The following is a 22,143-nucleotide window of genomic DNA, read 5'->3' on the forward strand; positions in this document are numbered from 1 at the left end:
AGAGTATAGCAGCGGAATGTAAAACAATTGCACATGAAGGTAAAGGGATGAGATTGAGGGAGCAAACGCAATGTTGACACAGAGATTTTTTATCCGTGGTTCCGATAGGTGGTGCTATCGTACATCCACGTTGATGGAGACTTCAACCCACGAAGGGTAACAGTTGCGCGAGTCCACGAAGGGTCCACGAAGAAGCAACCTTGTCTATCCCACCATGGCCGTCGCCCACGAAGGACTTGCCTCACTAGGGTAGATCTTCATGAACTAGGCGATCTCCTTGCCCTTACAAACTCCTTGGTTCAATTCCACAATCTTGTCGGAGGCTCCCAAGTGACACCTAGCCAATCTAGGAGACACCACTCTCCAAGAAGTAACAAATGGTGTGTTGATGATGAACTCCTTGCTCTTGTGCTTCAAATGATAGTCTCCCCAACACTCAACTCTCTCTCATAGGATTGGATTTGGTAGAAAGAAGACTTGAGTGGAAAGCAACTTGGGGAAGGCTAGAGATCAAGATTTATGTGGTTGGAATGGAATATCTTGACCTCAACACAAGTGTAGGTGGTTCTCTCTCAGAAAATATGTATTGGAAGTGTAGGCATGTTCTGATGGCTCTCTCCACGAATGAAGAGTGGGTGGAGGGGTATATATAGCCTCCACACAAAATCTAACCATTACACACAAATCACCAAACTCGGTGGGACCGATTCATAGAACTCGGTCGGACCGATTTAGTTCAAAATGTGAACGTTAGGATTCTCGGTGGGACCGACATGTCAATTCGGTGGGACCGATGTCATTAGGGTTAGGGCATAACGTAATATCGGTGAGACCGATTACACAAACTCGGTGAGACCGATTTTGGTAATAGCCAAACAGAGAGTTGGTCAGGCAAACTCGGTGGGACCGATTCGCTCATCTCGGTTGGACCAAAATGTTACGAAGGGGAAACAGAGAGTTTGCATTGCAATCTCGGTGGGACCGATCGCTCATCTCGGTTTGACCGAAACGTTACGAAGGGAAACAGAGAGTTTGCAATCCCATCTCGGTGAGACCGAGATCCCTATCGGTGAGACCGAATTGACTAGGGTTTCTAGTAGTGGCTATGTCAACTGAACTCGGTGGCTCCGGATGAACAGAATCGGTGGGGCCGAGTTGGACTTTTTGGTTTTGGACATATGTGGATATGAGAAAGTAGTGGAGGGTTTTGGAGCATATCACTAAGCATTTTGAGCAAGATCCTCATTAAGCAACACCTCATCCCTTCTTAATAGTATTGGCTTTTCCTATAGACTCAATGTGATCTTGGATCACTAAAATAGAGAATGTAGAGTCTTGTGCTTTGAGCTTGAGCCAATCCTTTGTCCTTAGCATTTTGAAGGGTCCACTTTCTAATCCATGCCATGCCAAATCATTGAGCTTTCCTGAAATATTTATCTTGGAATAGCATTAGCTCAATGAGCTATATGTTGTTAGGAATTACCAAAACCACCCAGGGATAGTTGCACTTTCATTAGCTAATCTTATTAATTAGTTATCGCATACAGTTTGGGAAAAGCGAATGTGTGTGATTGTCTGCTTATCATACACGTTCTATAATAGTGAACCGTTTGTGATGGGCCGCGCATCGTAAACATAACACCAGAGAATACCGACTGCGAGCACAAACGAGTAGGAGTACTGTATATGCATCTTGGCTCCATATCCCCGATGGTTTCTGGGTCGTGTGGGAAGGACCCTCCCTATCGCCCACACTCACTTGGCGACGGTTCCAAATGCCATCACGGAAAGGGGTTAAAACCGTTTCTATAACACCTCACTGTACCAGTGGCTATAGATGCTCTTAAGGGAATCTCTAACGCGGATCACTAAACTGGCCTCATTAAATATTAAATGTTTACAAAACATTTGAACATGTTTGTGGACATCAAGTAGGGCGGGGTCATCCATCTGTATTCCCAAAAAGATTTGCATGTCTCGCCTCCTCTCTTCGTCAAGTTTATGTAGATCGATAGTAATTCAACCATACATTTAAATAGTTGCAGAGGACACCCACGTGAGGGGGAAGGCCCTCTCGATGGTGTACACGAACGATCCGGTCTTGGTGTAGCTCCATCCAAACTATGGAACAGTTCCTTGCCGAGGACAAGTACCGAGTGGTCGGCTTCGACCTCGAGTACACCATCGGTCGTGCCGGGCACGATCAGAAGGTTGCCGTTGCCCAGTTGTGCGTGCGACATGACGTCCTCGTCTACCACTACCACCTTGCCACAAGGCCTTGCGAGCGTTTCTCCAGGTTTATCAACAGCTCCGACTACAGTTTCGCTACGGTGGACACCACCAATGATCTAAAAGCGCTCAAGGTTTTGGACTTGAAATGCCCGAATCTTGTCAACATCCAGCACCACTACAAGGTCTGGGCAGCGACAAAAAAAACTGAACTCCCTGGTTGACCTCGCCTCGGCCATCATCGACCCCTACTACGCGAAGATGAAGGAAGAAAGCAATAAGGACAAGAACGTCTGGCACAGTGTGTGGCATGAGAGACTGGATGAACAACATGTCAAGTACGCGGCCATGGACGCGTACACAAGCTATGAGATGTACAGGCGGATCGTTGACATGAGGAACTGTCTTCTTCCTGACCCAGACGAGGGATCGAGCAACATAGCAGTGGCGGGAGCGTCACAAGAAGTAGATGACTAGATGATTGTTTCTCCTACTTTAGAATGCATGCAATTGTTTATTGAGGTGTGTGCGAATGATCTGTATAGTCACTTATGTAATTGGATGTTTATTTCAGTTATATATATATACATGTTATTCTACTGTAGACAGAGCAATTCAAACGGCTTATTAGCATCAATCGTCTGTGTTATTATTGGTCTTCGCACACATTTCTGATTACGGACCTGTTTGCCGCGTATCACACACACCTTGATCTGGCTGACCGTTTCTTTTGTGTTGCCTAATCACAAACAGTTCATCCGAGTGAATTGTATGCTCTATATCGCACACGCCTTCATCAGGCTGCCCATTTCTTTTGTTTCGCCTCATCGCAAACAGTTCATTGAGCTGAACCGTATGCCCTTCATCGCACACGCAACTAAAATCTGAACCGTGTTTGATAGCTCCGCCATCGCAAATGTTTTGCACCTTTTTTGACGGTTCTTTTACAGCACCGTTTGCGATTATGGCATCGCACACAGTTTCGTCCAAGGGTCTCTGATCGTAGTGTCACGTTTGGACCATCCTGCAGTAGTGCTCCAAACTCCTCCCCTTTACCTTCATATGCAGTGATTTACATTTCGCTGCTATACTCTTAGAACTGCATGTGTAGGTTGATTGCTTGACTTGTGATAAGTTGCTAAAATCTGCCAAGACTTAAAATTGGGAAAAGGCTAGATTTTTATTTGGTCAAGTAGTCTAATCACCCCCCTCTAGACATACTTTCGATCCTACACGGGCACCACTCCTCGTCACGTACCCTCGTGGGAAAGGTGTTCCGTAGTGGGTTCTATTAGCCTACGGCGCTCCACGACGCCACCGAACTGGTCTGGTCCTGCAAGGCCTGCCAGTTCCATGCCAAGCAGATCCATCAGCCCACGCAAGGACTCCAGACGATCCCGCTCTCGTGGCCCTTCGTGGTCTAGGGGCTGGATATATTGGGCCCATTTCCACGGGCGGCCGGCGGTTACCGATACCTCTACGTCGACGTCGACAAGTTCACCAAGTGGGCGGAGGTGGAGCCCGTGCGCACCATCCCCGTCGACTCGGCCATCAAGTTCATCAAGGGCCTTGTGAGCCGGTTTGGTGTCCCAAACCATATCATTACCGACAATGGCTCCCAGTTCATAAGCAACCTCTTCCGGACATATTGTGCTAACCTTGGAATGCAGATATGCTACGCTTCGGTTGCGCACCCGCGGAGCAACGGCCAGGCCGAGCGCACCAATGCAGAGGTCTTGAGGGGCCTCAAGACAAGGAGCTTCAAGAAGAAGCTTGAGGCATGCGGTAGTGGTTGGATCGGTGAGTTTCAGTCCGTGTTGTGGTCCGTCCGCACCACTGCGACTAAGCCCACCGGCGAGACCCCGTTCTTCCTCGTCTACGGGGCTGAGGCAGTCCTCCCGCACAAGGTCAAGCATCGCTCCCCGCGAGTCTTGGAATTCGATGAGGTGCGTCGGGATGCCTCAAGGGGAATTGATCTCGTGCTCGGAAAGGAGGCCCGTCGCCAAGCCTCTCTCCGCGTCGTGAGGTACGAGCAGGCACTGCGGCGCTACCATTGCCGCAACATCCGCCCCCGGACTCTCGAACTCGGAGACCTCGTCCAGAGGCGGGTCCTCTCTAGGGAGGGCCTCCACAAGCTCTCACCCATGTGGGAGGGCCCATTCAAGGTCGCCCGCATCTCCAGGCCCGGTGCCGCACGCCTGGAGACGGAGGACGTGGTCCCCGTCCAGAATGCTTGGAACATCCAGCATCTCCGCAAGTTCTACCCATCACACTCTCACGTAATAATGAGTGGGTCTGTACACGCCCCGGAGCTCCCGTTGCGCCGCCCCACGGCCTCACAGGAGCTCCCGCCCACGCCAAAGTGGAAGCCCCATGCTCCGCGCCGGCGGACGACACGATCGAACAGCCACTATGCCCACGCCAAGTGGAGGGCCCATGCTCCACGCTGGTGGGAAGACTAGTATAGGTGCCGGACGCGGCCGTCTTTTTTCGCCATCCTTTGTAACCAAATTTTCCACTTCTTGGAATGAAGTTTGAAGTTTTCGCGTCTTTATTCGAAAAGGGTTGGGATTTTCTCCTTGCAGTGTTTTCCTTCTTGAATCTCACTTTTAAAAGTGGCGGCTACCAGTTTCTCCCTCACGCGCGTCCCGCGAGCGGGGGCTGAGCACGGTGTATACGCTCGAGACAACCCCGGCGGTGTTGGGGCCCGGGCCACAGCAGCCATGGGTCCGCCCATGCGCACACCTCACCAAGACTTTGGCGTCTGAATCCTCGCACGACGCTCTCGAGCGAGCCAACAGGCACCAGTTGCCTCCGGCCCCTGGCCTCAGGAGCACTCGCCTCCTGGCCTTGCCAGGCATCGTGACCCGGCATGCCAGTGGCAATCGACCCTCGCTCAGGGGCTCTAGATGCAGGATGGGCACCAAGGAAGGACGGCCTGGGAAAACACAATCACGGCCCGGCACATCATTAAGGAATACTTCGCCAGGTGCTCGTTGCATCTCCATGAGGATCGATGCCTGACGAAGGCACCTGCGGAGGCCCTGAACCCTCGCAAGCCCCCAGGGGCCTCGCGAGCCTTGAGCCCCTCGAGGCTCCGGAGCCATCTGGTCCGTGAGGATGTAGCCTCCCTAACAAGCTCCTTCGGCTACCTCGACGCCCCATCAGCATCGTGTCGGAACGAGAGGCGTACATAGGATCAAAAGTTCCGGAGGAGCGCACCGTCGTGACGCAAGAACCCGCCAAGGGCACGAGTGCACCAAGCTAAGTTATCCTAATCGCGCCAGACAGGAACCTTTCAATTAATGGCAATATAATGCTAGAATATGAGCAGGAAACACTGATATAAAGGCGCAAGCGCCGCAGTTCATTACACACCCTCGTGGGGCTCTTCACGACTCTTGATGCAGGAAAAAACAAGCAAAAGAAGTGGCCTCCGGAGGGCCGCTGCTCCTGAGGCCTGGCTCCGGTGCCGCCCACGCTCAGTCGGAGTCCTCCTCCTCCTTGACAGGGGCGCGGCGGCATGGTGGCTCGTCGTCCACCTTGACCCGAGCACCGCGGCGAGGCGGCTCGTTGTAGTCGCCGTCACTCGAGCTTCCCCCCGAGGAGGTGCCGTCGCCCCTGGAGGTGTCACGGCCATCGCCAAGGGCAAGTTCACCGCCGAGGACGACACGGCCGCGATGGCCGCCGTCATTGGAGAGGTGGTTGCCACCGCTATTTTCACCCTCTGGGCAGCACCCCAGGCGCCCGCCGTCTTCCCCGAAGACCTTGACGAAGAGCGTCGCGGCTCCGTCATATTTGAACTGGAGGGTGCGCTTCCCCTGGAGGCCGCAGGAGCGAGCGAACATCTGCCACCCGCGGTTCAGGAACACGTAGCCCATAGAAGTAACCTCGACCTCCACCCACGAGAACCTATTACAGCAGCCGTCGGGCTGTAGCCACAAGCCAGCGGATCCTCCGGCCAGCAACTCCTTCGCAAAGAAGCGTAGAAGCTGGATCCAAGTGAGGGACGGGCCCTCCATCCATACCACAAACTCGCAGGCAATGTCATCCGAGCGGGCTCACGGGCGAGGCGGCCGAACGGCCGCCGCACGTCTTCCCCCTTGGCTGGGGCGACCGTGGCTTCTGCGGCCACCCCCGTGGGAAGGGCTCTTTCCGCGACCGCAGGAGCCGGTGCGGACCGCCAAGGGAGGGCGCCCATGCCCCCTGTATGACACTGCAGGCGTGGCCGAAGACTTGCGAGGGTGGCCGCGCCCTCTCTTGGGCGGTGGCGAACCCGGTCCTTCCTGGGGGCCTTGACTTCGTCCTCGGCGGTGAACCTCCTCACTGGTGCCATGGTTGCTGCGGCGAAGATCGGGGGCAAATGGAGAGGCAAGAAGATGAAGCTAGGCCAGGGGCTCCGCCTCCCCCTCGCCCTCTTATAGGCGATCAGAGGCCAACCAGCGTCCCATCGAATCTGAGGCAATCATGGCCCTACGACGCGCGCCAATCTTTGGTCGGCCTGGGCAGTTGCCGAGGCAACATGGGGAAGTGGAGGCGCCCATGTCCCATCGCGGGCCACGTGTCAAACATAGCCTGCAGGCGGATGGGGCCCGCTTCGCCCTTCACCTCTTTGCTTCGCCTCGAAGCCAGCACGAGCGCGCCTTGGGCCCGGGGGCTACTGTCGGTGTTCTGGTATTGGGGGTACCCAGACTTGCCTGCCTACGGCCCAGCGCGTGGCCCCCTCGATAGCCCAGTACGGCCCGGCTACAAGACCTCCGGGACAACACCCTCGCGAGGGCCCCCGGCCTCGTGAGGCGGACAACGCCAAGCCCCCCCCCCCCCGAGGGCCAGCTCCCCAAGCTTGCCTCCCGAGGAGCGGAGACTTCTATGCAGGTACCCATCCTCACGAGGCCCTCGATGGCGTAGGCCATGACGACCAAGGCCGGGCGGGCGCAGAGGAGGATAGTTTCCTCTTTCATGCTAAGGAGGCAAGGACCAGCGCGGGTTCCTGAGGGATCCCCCCAAAGGTTTCCTTTCCGGTGCAACGAGACCAAGACCACGAGCTCGGCGGGACGGGCGTCACCGCCGAGCTCACCTCTACGTCACGACCAGAAGCTTTGCAGGGGAAGACCACCTTTCGTCAGGATAAGATGTACTTCATGTCCCGTTTCAAATTGGCCGTTATGGAATCCCTTCCTGCCTAAGTTATGAGGGAAGAGGACCATGGCCACTATAAATAGAGGTTATTCTCCACTGTAGAGGGAGATCCCGGATCCGACAATCCATTCACTCCCCGAGCCCTCACGAGGCAGCTCATCCACTATACTAATTCATCCTCAAACCTCCTTGCGAGGCTAATCCACCACAAAGCAGGAGTAGGGTTTTACACCGCAAGCTGGCCCGAACCTGCGTAAATCTCTGTGTTCTTCCCCTCTACGATCGAGTACGCTCGGTGAGATCGAGCCGCGCAGCGAGCAGAGCGTCATGGTGAAGCGAGATTCTTCGCACACGCCCCAGAGTTAGAACCTTGTTGGGTCCGCGGAGCCCCGATTCCGTCACCAGGTAACTTAGCAAAGATCAATATGAGAAAAAGCGTAGGCATTGGATTAGCGATGGATATTTGTGTTGGATGATATTGATCATATAACAGTCACGGTCATATAACAGTCACAACATAGAATGATACACAATAGGTCCCATTCATCAATTCAATGTAGGCATGTATTCCGTGTATAGTCATACGTGCTTATAATAAGAACTTGCATTACATCTTTTGTCCTACCCTCCCGTGGCAGCTGATACGTCTCCAAGGTATCTATAATTTATGAAGTATTCATGCCATGTTTACAACAATTTTATATGGTTTTAGTATGATTTGAATGGAACTAACCTAGACTGACGCGGTTTTTGGCAGTACTGTTGTCGTGTTGTTTTATGTGTAGAAATAAAAGTTCTCGGAATTGGACGAAACTTTTTGACGGTTTTTTTGGAAGAAAAGAAAAATACTGGAGCAAAGAACCACCGGAGGGGGCCCTTGCAGCTCACAAGGCACCAGGGCGCGCCACCCCTCCTGGCGCTCCCTGGTGGGTAATGGGCCCCTGAGGCCCATCTTCGTGTGAAAGTGAAGCCAAAAAATTATATATATTCAGAAACCCCCGGAAGTTACCCTAGATCAGAAGTTCCGCCGCTGCAAGCCTCTGTAGCCACGAAAAACCAATCTGGACCCTGTTCCGGCACTCTGGCGGAGGGGGAAATCATCACCGGAGGCCATCTTCATCATCCCGGCGGCCACCATGACGAGGAGGGAGTAGTCCACCCTCGGGGCTGAGGGTTTGTACTAGTAGCTATGTGTTTGATCTCTCTCTCTCTCTCGTGTTCTTGATTTGGCACGATCCAAATGTATCGCGAGCTTTGTTCATATAGTTAGATCATATGGTGTTTCTCCCTCTCTATCTTGTTGTGATGAATTGAGTTTTCCCTTTGAGATTTCGTTACTATCGGATTGAATAGTTTTATAGATTTGAGAGCACTTGATGTATGTCTTGCTACGTATACCCATGGTGACAATGGGGTATCATATTGATTCACTTAATATATGTTTTTGCACTCAACTCGCGGATTCCCGAGGTGACATTTGGGGTAATCTATGCATAGGGGTTGATGCACGTTCTCGTCTTTGTTTCTCCGGTAGAAATCTTGGGGCACTCTTTGAGGTTCTTTGTGTTGGATTGAGTATTATGAATCTGAAATTGTTTGATGCATATCATATAATCAACTCACGGATACTCGTGGTGACATTGAAGTATCTAGGTGACATTAGAGTTGGTTGATGTGTATCATATGGTGTTATTTTTGTACGAACTCTTAGATAGATCGATCGGAAAGGATAACTTGGTGTTATTTTAGTACGAACTCTTGGATAGATCGATCGAAAAGGATAACTTTGAGGTAGTTTCGTACCCAACAAACAATTTCTTCTTATGTTTTCCGCTAGATAAGAACTTTGGAGTGATTCTTCATCACACGTTGAGGGATGGTTATATGATCCAATTATATTAGCATTGTTGAGAGATTGCACTAGTGAAAGTACGGACCCTAGGCCTCATTTTCAAGCATTGCAATACCGTTTGTGCTCACTTTTGTTACTTGCTACCTTGTTGTTTTTTATTGTTACTATTGTAAAAATCAATATCTACTATCATTACTACAGTTGTATCACCATCTCTTCGCCGAACTAGTGCACCTATATAATTTACCATTGTATTGACTGTGTTGGGGACACAAGAGAGTCTTTGTTATTTGATTGCAGGGTTGTTTGAGAGAGACCATCTTCATCCTATGCCTCCCATGGATTGATAAACCTTAGGTCATCCACTTGAGGGAAAATTGATATTGTCCTACAAAACTCTGCGCTTGGAGGCCCAACATGAGTCTACAAGAATAAAGTTGAGTAGAATACATCAGCGGCGGGGTCCATAAGGAAACTAAGGGATATTAAGGCCTCCTTCTAGTAGGGAAACAGAAAAAAGCATTAACACATGGTGAATACATGAACTCCTCAAATTACAGTCATCCCCGGGGAGTATCCCAACTATTGCCACTTTGGGGTCAACGGATCAGAACAATAACAAGTGCATATAATTATCTGTAGGAACGAAGTATGTCTACTAGAGGGGGTGAATGGGAGTTTTAAAATTTCTTTTGAAATCTTCAAAACTCTTAGAACACAGCAGCGGAAAGAAGGATAACAGATAATAGTGAGTGAAAGTAAACTACTGAACTAAAACTAAGCACGGTCATCAATGAAAATCACATGACGGTAATCATACATGAAGAGTAATTCAAATGGAATAGTGCATCGAAATAAACAATGATGCTCGATGGAGACATAGGATTTGGTAGACCGTTTCATCCTTCTGCACAAGGAATACATCTGGTTGGAGGGGTTGTGATTTAACACAGAAGATGAACTCTCTTCGCCCTATTCTCCTTGATAATTGGTTCGTCAAGCAATGTCGATTACTCATGGTAGATACTTGAGGTGATCTCCGAACCTTTACAGACTTCTTCTTCGAGAACCACAATCACTCTTGGTCTCTGAAGGAAATGACACCTAACCGTCTAGAGAGTTTGCAGCTCTCAAGAGTAATAGTAGGAGCGTACTGGACTTAGATTTGAGTGATGATAAACCACTATCTAATTATTCGGCCTTAGGGTTTTTCTCTCGGTGGATTTAAACTCAAATCACTCTGGAGAGGGGGTTCCTCAACAATCTTCTCAGAATCAAACGGAGCAGCCACCGGACAAAGTCGGTGCAGGGTGGCTATTTATAGCCGTAGCCTTCCCTGATGGGAATGACCATTTTGGACATGCGGTCCAGCCAATGGCCAACCGACACGCTTGCAACGGCCGGATTTTGAAGCAACAGTAACATTACTTGAGGAACAAGTAATGGTAACTCTTTGGTCAGAGACAAATCTCTCGCAGCAAAGAAGATCACAGTCTCTTGCTGGTAAGTATTTGCTTGAAACACAAAGTGATTCCTCTCACAACTTTCATAGGTTTGAGTTTTGCATCAGAGAACCTAAGCTTGGAACACTATACCCCTCTTAATAGTACGGTGGTCATGTGACACAATGAATGAAACGAGGAACAATGAAACAAATACTACGTCTTCACCCCGTCTTTGACTTCCTTCGGCTGCAGTCACTTCCTTCGGAACCCACTGGGCAAATTGCTTTGCGTCAACAATTTTTAGGGGCCACTCTTCATAGCATAAGCTTCATGAATAATGCTCGCTGCTACGCAGGGCATATTCTTCGCAGTTTATAGCAAACTCCTCATGACTTTCAGGGACTTCTTACTCTGTGTGCACTAGCAAACACATTAGTCGCTTACTGTTTATGTGAACAATCTTCAAAACATAAGGGGGTAAATTATTGCACCAACAATAGCAAATAGGATCAATAACTCAAATATATTCATGAAAACATAGAGGGTTCAGATCAGAAATCATGGCACTCGGGCCCTAGTGACAAGCATTAAGCATAGCAAAGTCATAGCAACATCAATCTCAGACCATAGTGAATACTAGGGATCAAGCCCTAACAAATTGAATCTATTACATGACAAATCACATCCAACTCTATCACCTTCGAGCAAGCCTACGAAAGAATTACTCACTCCCAGTGGTGAGCATCATGGAATTGTTGATGGAGAAGGGTTGATGATGATGACGGTGATGAATTCCACCCTCTAGAGCTCCTAACGGACTCCAAATCAGCACTCCCGATGAACAATAGGAGGTGGCGGCGAATCTGTATCATAAAATGTGATGGTTTCTTCTCTCTGATTTTTCTCTCCATGAGACGGTACTTATGGAGTTGGAGTTAGGGCTAACGTAGGCCTGTGGGACCCACGAGCTCACGCGGCTCACCCTATGGGGGGCGACACCCCCTGAGCTCGTGGCTCTCTAGTGGCCCCCTCAAGTGGTTCTCTTTGCCAATAATTCTTATATATTGTGGAAATAATCTCCGTAAATTTTCGGCCTAATTCGAGAACTTTTATTTCTGCACAAAAATAACACCATGGTAGTTCTGCTGAAAACAGCGTCACCCAGGGTTAGTTTCATCCAAATCATGCAAATTACAGTCCAAAACAAATGTTTGGAAAAGTAGATATGTTTGGACGTATCAGACCCACACACCATTTGGGCAGAGGCGATGGATTCCCTACGGATCAAGTTCGACCGCTGTCGGGCATTCTCCTCGCTAGCACGGCGAAGCGCAATGCGTGCGACCATCTCCTCCTCGAGCCCGACCAGGATGAGATCCCAGTTGGCATCGGCTGACGAAGCACTTGGATTTGCTACCCGTCATTCCAAAGAAGGTTGGAGTTTGCTGGAAGTGAACTTGGGGTGGAGGGAAGGGGAGTGGAGTGGAGTGGAGTGTCTAGGGTTTGGTCTGGGGAGCGGATGGAGACGAATATATGTGGGATCGGGGTGGGCCAGTGTGGGCCAGATCCGGCGTGACGAACACGCCCGGGCCGCCCCATATCCGCCATAAATTTAGGCTAAATATGTGAGGTGTCGGTCATCCTGGTCGTTTGAGGCCGGTTTGAAGCGTCTGGCTGGGTTTCTTTTTTTATCCGGACCATGCCGTTCGCCCGGGTGTTTGAGGGGAGTTTGAGGCTCCCGACTATAGGTGTTTTAAGAAGATGTGAAGAGCATTCTAAATATGAGCATCATCTCGTTTTGGGCAGTGACTGTCAATGGAGATGGACTTGTGGAATAGGTTGGCCTTTGAGTTTAGATGATTTTTGAAGAGTAGCCATCCAAATATATGTAGCTTTGAAAGCGCAGGTTTACTCCCAGAGGGGGTGAATGGGATATTTTTAGAAATTTGTCAAACTCTGATGAATTTGACGAAGATTGGAGTGAAGAAATAGAAACGCAGGCAAAACTAAGTCATCGCAAAATCAGTGAGCATGCATACGGGATACATACTAGTGAAGAACATGTAATCATAGAAGCATTCAAGCATGAGGAAGATGAATTGAAGAAATGAAAAACAGCATGATGAAAGTCTTCATTTCAAATTCTTCAGAAGGTAGATCACAGATTCTTCAGCAGTGGAATAACTTAAAGGTAAAGGGTGAGGAATTTGAAACTAGGTAGGCTCGGTTAAGGCACAATAATTTGGTAGACCAGTTCCAGTTGTTCTATCAACTGTACGTCTGGTTGAGGCGGCTTAGTTGAACTCTGAAGACACTTAGACTTCACCGTATTCCTCTTGAGCTAAGGTCACAACATACACCGCCCAATAACTTGTGCTACGTCTTCAAGGTAGACTTCCAAAACCTTCATGGACTTGTTCACCGGCACGCCACAATTACTCTAGAACATGACGCCTAACCGTTTGGAAGAATGACAGTCTTCAAAGGTGATAGGCGTCGGATCACACAGATCAATCTTTTCAATGATGCTCAATCACTTCGGCACTGGTTGGGTTTTTCCTCACTTGGCTTTCTCTCAAAGTCGTTAGAGGAAGGGTGCTCTGAAATGACAAGCGTCAAGTTCTCTCTAGAGCAGTCAACCAACAAGTGGTTGTAGGGGGTGGCTATTTATAGTCAGGGGCAACCCGATATGAAATGCAATAAATGCCCCTTCGGATATGACCATTGTCATGGTAAGAATCCACTCGACAACTGGCACGCGGCGTAACAACGGTCGGAAAATTGAACTCTCAATTTCATCGGGGCACTCAATTTCCTCACGATAGGCAGATCGCACTGGCGAAATCCTAACTCCTCAGGCTGACCAAATTTGTCAACGACCAAATGAACTGCGTTACTGTCGTTAGCAAATTCGTCAGTTGTTCTGGAGGTTTCCAAAGGCTTTACTCGAAGAGGTAAGAATGTGTATAGGTTTGAGCATCACATTGAAAATACGAAATATGTTTCACTAGACCCCCTTTAACAATACGGTTTTTCCTATGACTCAAATAAGAAGAAAGAAACTACAAAAACAAAAGTCTTTGCATCAATTTCTTCAAAGGCCGTACCAATTTCTTCACTTGAAGAAATACATTTTTAGGGGTCATCTTTAGTCGGTTAAACCAAAATCTTCAGGGAGTATAACTCATGTGTATACTCATAAACACATTAGTCCCTCAACCTATTTGTCTTCAATACTCCAAAACCACTAAGAGGGCACTTAATGCACTTAAAAGCCTGATTGGAACCTGGAGGACCAAATGAGATGGTAGTTGGGGTCAACCTGCTCATCGTCTGAGAGAAGAGAGTAGAGAGTAGGCATTCTTGGAGGAGAATGGCAAGCCGTGGATGAGAAACCGAGCTTCATCGTCGTCGTTGTAGACAAAATCCTGCAACAAAGACAACACATCATCAAGCTCAACAGAACGAAATTATTTGTGATATGGAATGTTTATCTTGCGATGACTATGCTGACACACGAACATGTCACGTGTACCCTCGACGTCGTGGTTGATGCATCGCAGCTCACGTCGAAGGAGACCCGGTCGACAGCGCGATACGCAGGACAGTCGGCGGGCACTTTTGAAGACCCAAAACCCCACACACCCGGGAGGGACCCCGTGAGGGAGCGCGGCGGCTATGGGATGCCCTAGGTCGATTCGCTCGCCCCTAGAGCCTCGGGAATCGCAGCTCTCAAACTTGAGGAACAGCGAAGAACGAGAGAGAAGAACGATGGAGAGATAAAACGTAGATGAAAAAGTAGTATATTGATTTGTTCGATTGTGTGTTGTTCAATCGGCCGTCGCCTCCAACATATATAAGAGGCGGCTGGACTTCCCATACAAGTAAAGGATTCATCTAGGCTTTCTTTACATGAAAAATTACATCAATTCACATCCTAGAGTCCTAGTTCTATTCCAACTTGGATTCAGTCTGAATCTGGCCCAAACTCTGTCTTCCTTCTTGCGCGTGCCGTCGAATTTGCATATGAACTCCGATCAAGATGGACCAAATATCAAATTTGTGTGCCTCGATGACACGATCAACTCTCGTGTTGATCACTTCTCCAAACAAGGCCATGTTGAACACTTTACGAGGTCATCTTTACCTTCCAGTCGGACTCGGTCTTGCAGCTGACTGTACTGTCCGAGTCTCGTAGTGAATTTGCAGGCCGTATAATATCTCAGATGATGACGACTCCAAAACCAAAGTTTACCGTTTTGACGATACGCACAACTTCCGTGTTGAACACTTTTCCATCCGAGGTCATCTAGATAACCTTTCGGGCACATCTTCAGCTTTTGGTCGGAGCACTCAGATCTGAATCTCTTCACTCAGAGGTTAGAGTATTTCACTTGGATCGCCCGACTAGACTTCTTCACTCGGACGGCAACTTTCACTCGGATGGCAATATTTTCACTTGGAAGACAATCTTTCACTTAGATGACTAAATTTTCATTCGGACGGCAATCTTTTCACTTGGATGGCCACATTTTCACACGGATGACTATATTTTCACTCGGATGGCAATCTCTTACTCGATTGGCAAGCTTTCATTCTGATAATAAGATTTTCACTCGGATGGTAAGTTTTTCACTCGGGTTTCCCGACTGAAAACATAGCCAGATCTTGATTGGCCTCTCTAGGTCGCATATGATCTCGGATTGAGACAATTTATATATGAAAATCGATCGGCTCGACGAGACGAAACTTTTTTGTGAGCCATTTTTCCGCTCAGGGTCAGTCTGCAGTTTATTGCCTCTAACTTTTGCATACGAACTCGGATTAAGATGATTTATATATGAAAATCGATCGCCTTGACAAGACGAAGACAATACATGTAGAGTGCTCCTTCATCCGAGGTCGTCTTGAAGGCGTAACCGGCCGAAAAGCACTCGAAACACTAAATTCTGCCACTCGGAGTGCAGTTTCGGCCCCTAAGATGTGCGGTCGGACGATGATAACCTAAACATCAAAGTTGTTCCACTCGGCAACGTGAAACTTTTCATGCTGAAAACCCTTTCACTCGAGCCCATCTCATTTTCTTTTTATGCCGTGCCAAAATCTGATGTCAACAGACTAGTGCTACTATGAGAGAAGCTATAAAAAGGAGGCGGGGGCGGTTTACGGAAGAAGCCATCAAAAGAACTGGGCCTCAAGCTGGGCGGTTGCCACTTCAATTATTCTTGGTGTTTTTGGGATGAGCCTGTTGACAAGCCTATTGATAGCAGATATGTATAGTCAACGATAGTCAATCGAAAGATGGAGCATAACTTACTGTAGCTCCAAGCGGAGTGTGACCGAGAAAGAAGAGGTACATGCTTATTGAAGGCTGTTCTGCGTGGGAAAACAGGGCAAGGACATGATAATAAGAACACTGCTAAAACGAGTTACCATCGCCAGAAAGATAGAATTTCACACAATCAAACTAATCAAGCAAAGTACTATACGACCTGTTGTGACCAAAACTGGCACTCGATTTAGTTTTCAGATTAGCACAAACACAAGGTGCAGACCTTCACAGCTCCGCACCAAAGTCCTATGCGTGCATGTAACCCGATACAATTTCTCTCTCTACCTGCGTGTTTGACTGCACCTTGAGCAGCAGCAGCAGCCTAGATGCTAGCAGTACTGCAAAGGGACCATACTCCTAGCTAGACCCAGCCCCTTGCTGATAAAAGTTATTCATACAGTTCAAATAGCATGAGTATACATATAAGTACATGCAGCCGGGTCTGCAGTAAAAACAGAGATCAAGCAAGTAGTAAAATATATACCGGTGGTGTTTTTTGAGTACTAATTAAAAAAAGGCCAAAGCAAGAAAACAAAAGGCAACCTTATTTTTCCTTTCCCTCCCGCTTTGCAGAGATCCTTCCTGCCCTTGCTCCCACTACTATATAGCCTCCCCCTCACCTTCCATTCCAGAGAGAGAGAAGCAGAGGGCGAGCAAGTGAATGATAGCTAGACAGAGAGACAGAGAGGCAAGGCATGGCAGGCTCCATGCAGCTTGTGAGATGTAACTTCTAGGGTGGGGCGGTGGTGGTGGTGTGTGCTAGTATGAGCATGATGGTGGGGGTGGGCGATCTTGTGCTGGCTGCTCCGGCGATCCTGCTCGCCTTGCTCCTGACTCTGGTGCTGAGCCACTTCCTGCCTTTGCTCCTCAACCCCAAGGCTCCGAGGGGCAGCTTTGGATGGCCCCTTGTTGGCGAGACCCTCAGGTTCCTCACCCCTCACGCCTCCAACACGCTGGGTAGCTTCCTGGAGGATCACTGCTCCAGGTATTTTTCTTTTCTTCATCTTTTTTGCTATCATTCACCACAGCCACACCTCAAGATTTCTCAACGATGCAATCAAGCACGTAGTATTGTTTATCATTTACTCATGTGGCAGCAAAAGATGATGCATGTCGTGCATGTTGTCCTGACTCAGCACCTTTATCTTTGTGTCTTGGCTCCGAGGCTGTGATATATTTGAATTTCTACAGGTTTTGTTCACAGAACCTATTTCTGAAAAGTTTAACCTGTTGTTTCGTGGGGGAGAAAAGATGGAAAGATCTCATAAGGCCCTCTAGCAAATGATGGCAACTTAACAACATATGAAAAGATTAACATTGTTGTTGATGTGATGATGCAGGTACGGGAGGGTGTTCAAGTCCCATCTGTTCTGCACCCCCACCGTAGTGTCCTGTGACCAGGAGCTGAACCACTTCATCCTGCAGAATGAGGAGAGGCTGTTCCAGTGCAGCTACCCCAGGCCAATTCATGGCATACTGGGCAAGTCCTCCATGCTGGTGGTCCTGGGGGAGGACCACAAGCGGCTCAGGAACCTTGCTCTGGCCCTGGTCACCTCCACGAAGCTCAAGCCAAGCTACCTTGGCGACATTGAGAGGATTGCGCTGCACATAGTCGGATCATGGCATGGCAAGGGCGGCAACATCACCTTCTGCGAGGAGGCAAGAAAGGTTGGTCGCCCCGTGCATGCACTAACTACAACCAAAGCTAGCTAGACATGCATCAGTGGGGACATGATCCCGTGAAACTTGGAGGAAAAACTCTGCACATGTTGCCTATGGCTACATCATCATGCTGTTACTTGCTGATGCATCATCAGATTTTTTTTCAAACGCTGGCTTTGACTTACCAGGGTCATTCTTCTCCGTATTTTGACTCTCTTTTTCTGACTCTTTTTTTTTCCTTTGGCACAGTTTGCATTCAGTGTGATAGTGAAGCAGGTGCTGGGGCTGTCACCGGAGGAGCCTGTCACTGCCATGATACTGGAGGACTTCCTCACCTTCATGAAGGGCCTCATCTCTTTCCCTCTCCGCATCCCAGGGACCCCATACGCCAAAGCTGTCCAGGTAATTCAGTAAACAACTCTGGTATTTTTTATGTACTTCACCATGCATCAAGCTCATGAAACTCTGGTATACCCATTTGTACCAAGCTTACATTGAAGATACGTATGTGTATATAGATTGTTCTAACAGTGAGGTTCTTGGGTATGTTGATCACTCCTCTCAGGCCAGAGAGAGGATATCAAGCACTGTGAAGGGCATTATCGAGGAGAGGAGGAAGGCTGACTGCTGCAAGAGGGATGATTTCCTCAACGTGCTCCTGTCAACCGATGAACTCTCTGACGAGGAGAAAGTTAGTTTTGTGCTGGACTCCCTGCTAGGAGGATATGAGACCACCTCACTCATGATCTCCATGGTCGTCTACTTCCTTGGGCAGTCAGCTCAAGATCTGGACCTGGTGAAGGTACATACCATACCTGATCAAGCTTAAGCCACAGGTGATTGGTGGTTGTGTGCATGTCACTTATTATATATGAACATGCTGTGCATGCAGAGGGAGCATCAAGGCATAAGATCTACCAAAGCAAAGGAGGAGTGCTTGAGCTCCGAGGACTACAAGAAGATGGAATATACCCAACATGTAAGTAAGATGATGATCATTCAGTACACGCTTTAGGACATGTAGCCGGTTGGTAAGCAGGGATCCTTTTTCTTTCTATTATCAGCCATTCGCACAAATATGTGACCCTCCAAAACTGATGGGAGTTTTTTTTCTGTCCATATGCCTGCCTATATCTGGAATTTTGACTAGAGCAAACAACACTTTGCAAGAACAGTGCAGATGGGGAAGGGTCTCTTAATATGTTCTGTAATAATTGGAATGGTTCAATGATACATACATACATGCGTGGATGTCCTTTCAGGTTATCAATGAGGCGCTGAGATGTGGAAACATTGTCAAGTTTGTCCACAGGAAGGCCCTCAAAGATGTCAGATACAAAGGTAATTAACCCTGCTAGTATTTGAGGCTTTCCTAGCAGATCCCATTGTGCTCATCACATGATAATGGATCAGGCAAAGGGGGCGGTTGGGCCTTTATTGCTGATTTGTGAGCATTGTTATTCCTAAACACCTAGCTTTTGATAGAAGATGCTCAAAAGCAAGTGGACCTCTTCTTTTGCTCTGTTGCAGAGTATCTGATTCCATCTGGCTGGAAGGTCCTACCTGTTTTCAGTGCTGTTCATTTGAACCCCTCGCTTCATGGAAATGCCCAACAGTTTCAGCCTTGCAGATGGGAGGTATGTCTGATTTCCATACCATGTGCACGGGCATCTATATTTGTAGTCAAGTAATGAATACAACTTAGTTTATGCAGATTAGCTTTAACATAATATGCTTGTTTAGGGAAGCCTAACTTTGACATAATATGCTTTTTTGTTAAACTATTTTATACAATGAAAAGGTGAGAACAAATCAGAAGAGCTTATCTGTAGCTTTGAGAGAATCTTCTTTAAGGTTGCTCTGTTAACTAATTGATGCCTTTAATTAGTGAGCGTCCAACTAACCCATGCCATAATAATTACTTGCAACTATCCTGGTATCTTCAGATGCCAAGCAGGCTTTGGCTGAGGGCCTAGTGCCTTCTGTACATGGTCCTAACCATGATTCCTCCCTCAAAGCCAGCATCCTTGGCTTTGCTTCTTCATTTTATTAACTCCCTTGATGAAGCTAGCTCATATGCATGACTTGTACAATTGATTGATGCAACAGGGCCCAAGCCAAGGTACAAGCAAGAAGTTTACGCCGTTCGGCGGTGGCACCAGGCTCTGCCCTGGATCAGAGCTTGCCAAAGTAGAGGCTGCTTTCTTCCTCCATCACCTTGTGCTCAATTTCAGGTAAAAGATTTGTCCTAGCCTATTAAGAGATACACAGGTAACTACTGACGCAGCAAGAGCCACAAATCAGAGAAACGAAGAACCTAAATATTTTGCAAGGATAAATCAACTTAAGAATGAAACTAACCAGAGGAAATATGAATAGCATGACCACAGGCTGATGCAGTTATCAGTCTCATACTACTAATTAAGATGCTGTGCAAACATGGCAGCATGGAGTATCCAATAAGTATGGCATGCAAGTTGAGTGGTACTAAATCTGGTCCATAGATATCTGCAGTTATCAGATTGTGACAGAAGAAAATGCATCTCCCTCTACTTTTTTTCAGAGTAAGGAGATAAGTGCTTACTGAATCTCTATAGTTACTGATCATAGTATAATTTGGTGCCTGCAGATGGAAAATCGATGGCGATGACATTCCAATGGCATACCCGTACGTGGAGTTCCCGAGAGGCCTGCCGATCGAAATCGAGCCGATTTGCTCTGAATCTTGACTGGGTTCTTGCAGCTGCAGACATGGTGGTGAGTGAAAAAAGAGATTGCAAGCAATGAAGAAGCACCGATGACTAGCTTAGCTTAGCTAGTTGCTGGAATGGGGTAGCTGAGGAGGTTGTGATCTCCTCTGTACATGGTGTACATATATTTTGTCCATTGTGATTACTCGAGGTGGTTGGGTCACCCTGTTACATCCTCCACTGTCTGGACTATTATCCTATAGAAAAAAATGGGCTCCTGGTGTTTACATTTACTTCTGAAATTCAGTATGGGGAGATATGTATGAACCGGACCTCACTGAAACTTCGAAACAACGTTCCTATTCTTACCAAATAGATAGACCATGTATAAGGGAACATTGACATAAGCACGCCAGTGAACAGAGAGTGAAGTTACTGTCTAAAACTGGCATTAACCTTCAGTGATACAAACATGAATCCTTTAGAATTCATGTAAACTAAGTATGGGGAGATTCAGAGGGACGTTTGGACTTTTGGAGAGAACGAATAAGTCCTTCAGAATTCTTGAAATTCCCATGCTCAAATGGAGAATGAGAGGAGATCAATGATCAGAGAATGATATGCAGAAAAATAGACCATGTTTTTTTTTAGAAAGGAGGATGACCCCCGGCCTCTGCATCTGGGAGATGCATGCGGCCATTTTATTGATTATTCTCGAGGACCTTACAAAGTAGAACAACAATATGCCTGAATCCGCCATCTTGGCAACATCTGCCGCTACTCCTATACAAATGATGAAGGGGTGCAAGTTAGGCCACATACCCAGACCTCTCACCTAAGCCTAACATCTAAAGCCGGAGGCCCGGACCGAGCCATCTGCCGGGTCCGGGGCTCAAACCGGTCCGACGCACTCACATGTGTCGTTGCCGTCATCTTCCACTGGTCCATCTTCAGAGCAGATTGAGGTGACAACCTTGGCAGGTCCTCCGCCATCGACGTCACCACGACGCCAAACGACGACCTCCACCTATGCGAGCCTTGGCAGGTCCTCCGCCGTTGACGCCACCACGACGCCCTCCACCTATGCGAGTCCATCTCCAAGCAACGGACGTAAATCCATGCTAGGATAGGGCCGCACCACCGCCGTCGCCCACCACCCACAAGCGCCACCCAACCCCAAGGTTCCCAAAGCGGCGCCTTCAAGAAGGGAACGGCGCCCTGAGCGCCGCCGCTGCCCAACAAAGTTAGGGCTTTCGCCCGGGAGACCTAGGGGAAGGGGAAGTGAGGAGATCAGTCCATACCGACGCCTCCAAGGAGGGGAACGGCGCCCTCAGGCGTCGCCGTCGGCGCGGCCGGTCATGGCCGGCCATTCGCCCGAACTAGATCTCCACCACTAGCAGCGCCTCCTGTACAGAACCGGCGATCAAGAGGAAGCGCGGCCCGACCAGGCTGGCCCACACGCCGAACAGGGGAGGAGGGGAGGCGCCAGATCGCGCGCACCGACCGCCGCAGAAGCCGCCGCCGGCAGCCAACGACCACCGGATCCCGCCGCCCGCGCGGCCGGGACGCCAGATCCACCGCCCGCCGGCCGTGCCTTGCCAATGGAGCCGCCGCTCCAGATCCAGGGTTCCCCACGCAAAGGCAGGGCAACCGAGGCCCCGCCGCCGCCATCCTTGGCGCCCCGGGCTTGCCCGGCGGCTGCCTCAAGCGGCGGCGAGGAAGGGAAGAGGGGGGGTGAGGAGGAGGGGCGGCTCTCAAGATGCAGATGCTGCCCAACAAGGCCTATTAGCTCAG

At 48.8% G+C, this 22,143-nt stretch overlaps 1 protein-coding gene across 1 annotated transcript; it reads left to right on the forward strand.

Annotated features, from left to right (window-relative positions):
* The first annotated feature begins 16,626 nt into the window (after nt 1-16,626).
* On the forward strand, nt 16,627-20,642 carry LOC123053590 (cytochrome P450 724B1). The gene is made up of 9 exons (XM_044477064.1): nt 16,627-16,982; nt 17,338-17,665; nt 17,909-18,061; nt 18,225-18,461; nt 18,552-18,638; nt 18,922-19,000; nt 19,190-19,296; nt 19,769-19,893; nt 20,289-20,642. The coding sequence occupies exons 1-9, from the start codon at nt 16,762-16,764 to the stop codon at nt 20,386-20,388; spliced, it is 1,437 nt and encodes a 478-aa protein (XP_044332999.1). The 5' UTR covers nt 16,627-16,761; the 3' UTR covers nt 20,389-20,642.
* The last annotated feature ends 1,501 nt before the right edge of the window (nt 20,643-22,143 follow it).

Source organism: Triticum aestivum, chromosome 2D, assembly GCF_018294505.1.
Source record: "Triticum aestivum cultivar Chinese Spring chromosome 2D, IWGSC CS RefSeq v2.1, whole genome shotgun sequence".
Lineage (NCBI taxonomy): Eukaryota > Viridiplantae > Streptophyta > Magnoliopsida > Poales > Poaceae > Triticum > Triticum aestivum.

What these genes read in the sequence shown, in the direction of transcription:
- LOC123053590 (XM_044477064.1), top strand. Translation starts at nt 16,762, where the DNA reads ATGAGCATGATGGTGGGGGTGGGCGATCTTGTGCTGGCTGCTCCGGCG. An exon ending in CATACGCCAAAGCTGTCCAG is followed by an intron (nt 18,062 to 18,224) that starts GTAATTCAGTAA and finishes CACTCCTCTCAG; the next exon opens with GCCAGAGAGAGGATATCAAG. An exon ending in TTCAGCCTTGCAGATGGGAG is followed by an intron (nt 19,297 to 19,768) that starts GTATGTCTGATT and finishes TTGATGCAACAG; the next exon opens with GGCCCAAGCCAAGGTACAAG.